Source organism: Symphalangus syndactylus, chromosome 24 (assembly GCF_028878055.3).
Source record: "Symphalangus syndactylus isolate Jambi chromosome 24, NHGRI_mSymSyn1-v2.1_pri, whole genome shotgun sequence".
Taxonomy (NCBI): Eukaryota; Metazoa; Chordata; class Mammalia; order Primates; family Hylobatidae; genus Symphalangus; species Symphalangus syndactylus.
Window position 1 is genome coordinate 16,270,186 of NC_072446.2, and position 4,071 is coordinate 16,274,256.

Consider the following 4,071-nt stretch of genomic DNA (forward strand, 5'->3'; position numbering starts at 1 on the left):
GAGTTAGAAATGCAGACTCTTAGTCCCTACCTTGGACCTGCCCAGTCAGATTCTGCACTTGCACAGGATCCCAGGTGATGCTCTTGGGCCTTCCAGGTTGGAAGTGCCCCTGCAAGCTAAAACATACAGGCAGGAGAGGGGGACCAGTTTTGATGATAAAAACCTGCTGGCAGCAGCATATTGGTGCAAAAGGACATCAGCCCCAGGATGCAGAATATACCATGACCCTAATTAGGTGGGTGTTCCTGGACAACCATATCACCCCTCCAAGACTAAATTTCTTCATTTGTAAAATGACTCACCTATTTTAGAGGTTTGCTAATGGGATAAAATGAAATAATGTGAAAACTGATATAAGAGTGAAAAGTAAGTGATTTTTATCTTGTTTACATAGAAAAAAGACATCACAATCCCTATAGCTATTCATATCACTTTCAAGTAATTAGATTCCCCATTCTCTACATTTACCCACTGAGTGTCCATGGAAAGTCCTGTAATTTCGTGTCTTAATTAAAATAATGGAGAATGACAGTGGCCCGGGAACCACAAACCTGGTATTTTTGGAAACTAAATGGGCGAGTTTTGTAGTTTGGCTAAAAGGCATTGCCCTAGAAAAGATTAGCACTGTGATCAATGGAGCTGTTTATGCCACTTACAAAGTCATCACTGAATTGCAGTGAAACATACCATGGCCATGTGCAGGAGTCACCAGAATGATTCCAGGTGGTGTATTTCAATGTAACACACGTTTAGCAGCCATAAAAGCTTTTTATTATTTCCAAACATCATGATCAAAGCAAGAAAGGAATGGTTTTGCTTATATTAGCAGAAAATCTTCAAGTATTAAAGAACCCCAGTATATGCTAGCACAAGATAAACACATAATTACACCCCAAGACACAGCTTAATATAAGAATTTGTGACAGGGGGAGATATGGGGACAGCCAGAAAGCACAAATTGAAGTTATCTTGGGCAGAAAAGGATCTGACAATGTCAGCACTACTCAGCCAATCTCAGGTATAGACATTGATAACAGGGTCACTCAACTTTAACACAACGCCAATCAAAAAGGGAAAAGAACAAAAAAACTTTCTCTTTCATAGATAATATTGAAGAAGTCCTGTGATAGAGACGCAATTACTATGAGCAAAAACAAGGGCTCCCAAGAAAGTCACACAGTGGTTCTACAGTTTCTCAAACTATCTTAAGCTACAGTAAAGCAATTTCTTGTGAGATATATATACACACACACACACACATATATACATGTACCCCAACCCATGATTTCCTTTCTTGTTTTAAAGGCTAAAAGTAAATGATAGAAAAAAAGAAGTTATTTTAAAAAGAGTAATTTATACCTTAAAATAGCAAGGTATCAAAATACAAGTACACAAGTATATTCTGATTGTCCAAAGCACTTTCTCTCTTTTGTTAGAGTTTTGAAGGTTGTCTTAGACTTAATCCATAAAAACAAAACAACAACAAACACCAACACAACAACAGAAAAATAGAAGTGGGTTACATCCTCATGCTACCTTTGGGGGTGGGGACAACTGAAGGGATATGGGGGTAAGAAAAGGGGAAAACAGCATAGCATTGCACCTTTCACAAAGAGACAATTGTCTGACTGTAAATAGAATAATAGAGTAGAACTCAGTCTCCTAGGGAGTTATAAGTGCAAAGCTATCTATCCTTGTAGCTGGCAGCAGGAGGTCGTAGCTGTAACAGGTTTGCTTGCAAGAGATCTGAACCACCCTTATTGTTCATGAGAATGCTTCAGTCTGGTCTGGCTTGGAGCGTGAAGACGTGGGTGTGGAGCAGATGAGCAGACAGGCGTCGCACACCCTGGGTGTTTGGGAATGAGTGCAGAGAGCACGCAGAGAAGCCTTCGCTGATTTCTCCCAGTGAGTATTTGGGAAATCAGAGTTTGTGACTTACCCATCTTGGAATCCTTTCAGAGCATCTGTTGTTCACCATTTTCCCCTTTAAAAGGCTTTGTAAACTTAAAAACAAACGACAAGTACAATCATGGCTGTTAACACGTTTTTATATCTTCTAAGTATATATTTTTTTCTTTCTAAACATCTTGGATGGATGGAGGGTCAAAAGTGACCCGACTGATGATCATTTCCATGGCCCTGCATCCTATCCCAAGTTCATGCCGTTGCAGCCACAGAGAATCTCCTTAAAGGTGTTGCGCAATTCCAGGCTCCTGAAGGCGTAGATGAGCGGGTCGATGACGGAGTTGCACATGATGAGGACCAGGTAGGTGTTGAAGTGGGCAGTGTAGCAGATACAGTAGGGATTGGTGGGGCAGGTGATGATGAGGACCAGATGGAGGAAGAAGGGGGCCCAGCAGAAGATGAACACGCCCAGGAGGATGGTGATGGTGACTGCCCCCTTCATGCATGAGTGTTGCTGTGGGGCCACCCCGTCGGCAGGTGGCAGTGCTGCTATGCGCTTGACGTGCAGCCGCGCAAAGAGGAACATATGTACGTAGAGGGTGCCCATGAGGAGCATCATGGCGAAGAACATGGTGATGAGGCACACAATGACCATCTTGCTCTCCGAGTAGACGATGAACACAACGCCACAGACGCCGCAGCAGACCCAGATGGCCACGATCGAGGTGAGGGCCTTCCTCACGGTCATGATGCTGTGGTAGCGGAGCGCGTAAAAGATGGTGACGTACCTGTCGACGGCGATGGCCAGGAGGTTGCAGATGGAGGCCACCAGGGAGATGCAGATCATGGAGTCGAAGATGTTGTCCATGTGCTGGATAAACTGGTCCTCGAAGGTCAGGTAGTCACTGTGGACGATGGCGATCATGATGGTCTCCAGGGCGTTGGACACACTTACCAGCATGTCGGCCACCGCCAGGCTGCAGAGAAAGAAGTACATCGGGGAGTGCAGGTTGCCGTTCCTGACCACGGCCAGGATAACCAGGATGTTTTCCAGCAGACTGACGATGCCCAGGGCCAGGAAAACCTCGGGCTTGATGAAGACCTGCTCACAGAATGCGCTGCTGCTCTGGTTGCTGAAGAAAGGGGCTTGGAGATGCTCCGAGCCATTGGGCAGTGTTGGCTGAACAGAGGACAGGCAGCACGAAGCATTCATTGCTGGCAGAAGGGCTGATCCGAGCTGGGGCTCCAGCAGGGTCCATAGGAAGCTGCTGCTGCTCACAGGAAAGGCAAAATCTCCCTCCAGATACTTCTCTTGGATGCTCATTCAATCTGGACTTAGAGTTTGTTCTCCTCTAGAATAAAAGGATGGGGAGGGTAGACAGACAGATAGTGAGACAGGGTGGAGGAAGAGACAGAGAGAGAGACATACACACAGAGAGAAAGAGAGAAGGGAGAAGAGAGAGAGAGGGAGAGTAGCTAGTTAGTAGCTAGCATGCAAGTTCGTAGCTTGGAGACATACGGAGAACTTTGCTGTTCCAGGAGGAGCAGTTTTTACCTTGTTTACATAGAAAAAAATACACCATAGGGTCTCTTACCAGCTGTCTTCCTTCTGTCTCCCTCTCACCCCTGTGTTTGTCTCTCCTCACTTCCCCACCTGGGAACAGAAAACCTGCCACCGGTTGCTACAGTTACAGTTCTTTTCATGGCAAGACAAGGGATGTGTTACTTGTCGCTAGAAGTGAAGGGAGAACACTCAGGTTTTTTATATTGGCCAAGGGCAAACAACTCCTACTTAATCTTCAGCGCAGCAGAATGACCACTGAGCATCGGGCACCTCTCTGACTGACAGCAGGTACCTGGCCCTGAGGATTCTGCAGGGAGATTAAGAAGCAGACTAGTGCCCTCTGCAGGCCACACGGCTGTCTGCTTGCTGGCTTGGCTAAGCCGTTTGTGTTTCTCATGGAAATTGCCACAGGCATCCACTCATCTGTTCATTTGTTTGTTTATTTGTTCATTCATTTGTTGTTGTTGTTTAGCAAACATTTATTGAGCGCCTACTATGTGTCAGGTCTCTGCTGAGTGCAGGAAATACAGTGGTGAGCAAGACAGCAGCCACTGTCTCAGGCTTCCCCAAACTCAGAGTCTGGGGTGGAAGAAGAGGAATCA

General features: G+C 45.7%; 1 protein-coding gene across 1 annotated transcript; it reads right to left on the reverse strand.

Annotated features, from left to right (window-relative positions):
* Nucleotides 1–2,074: 2,074 nt before the first annotated feature.
* On the reverse strand, nt 2,075–3,566 carry MC3R (melanocortin 3 receptor). Its single transcript, XM_055266220.2, has 2 exons — nt 3,501–3,566; nt 2,075–3,257 (listed from the first exon to the last, which is right to left on the reverse strand). Exon 2 carries the CDS (start codon nt 3,227–3,229, stop codon nt 2,147–2,149), a length of 1,083 nt encoding a protein of 360 aa, XP_055122195.2. The 5' UTR covers nt 3,230–3,257; nt 3,501–3,566; the 3' UTR covers nt 2,075–2,146.
* Between the last annotated feature and the right edge of the window lie 505 nt (nt 3,567–4,071).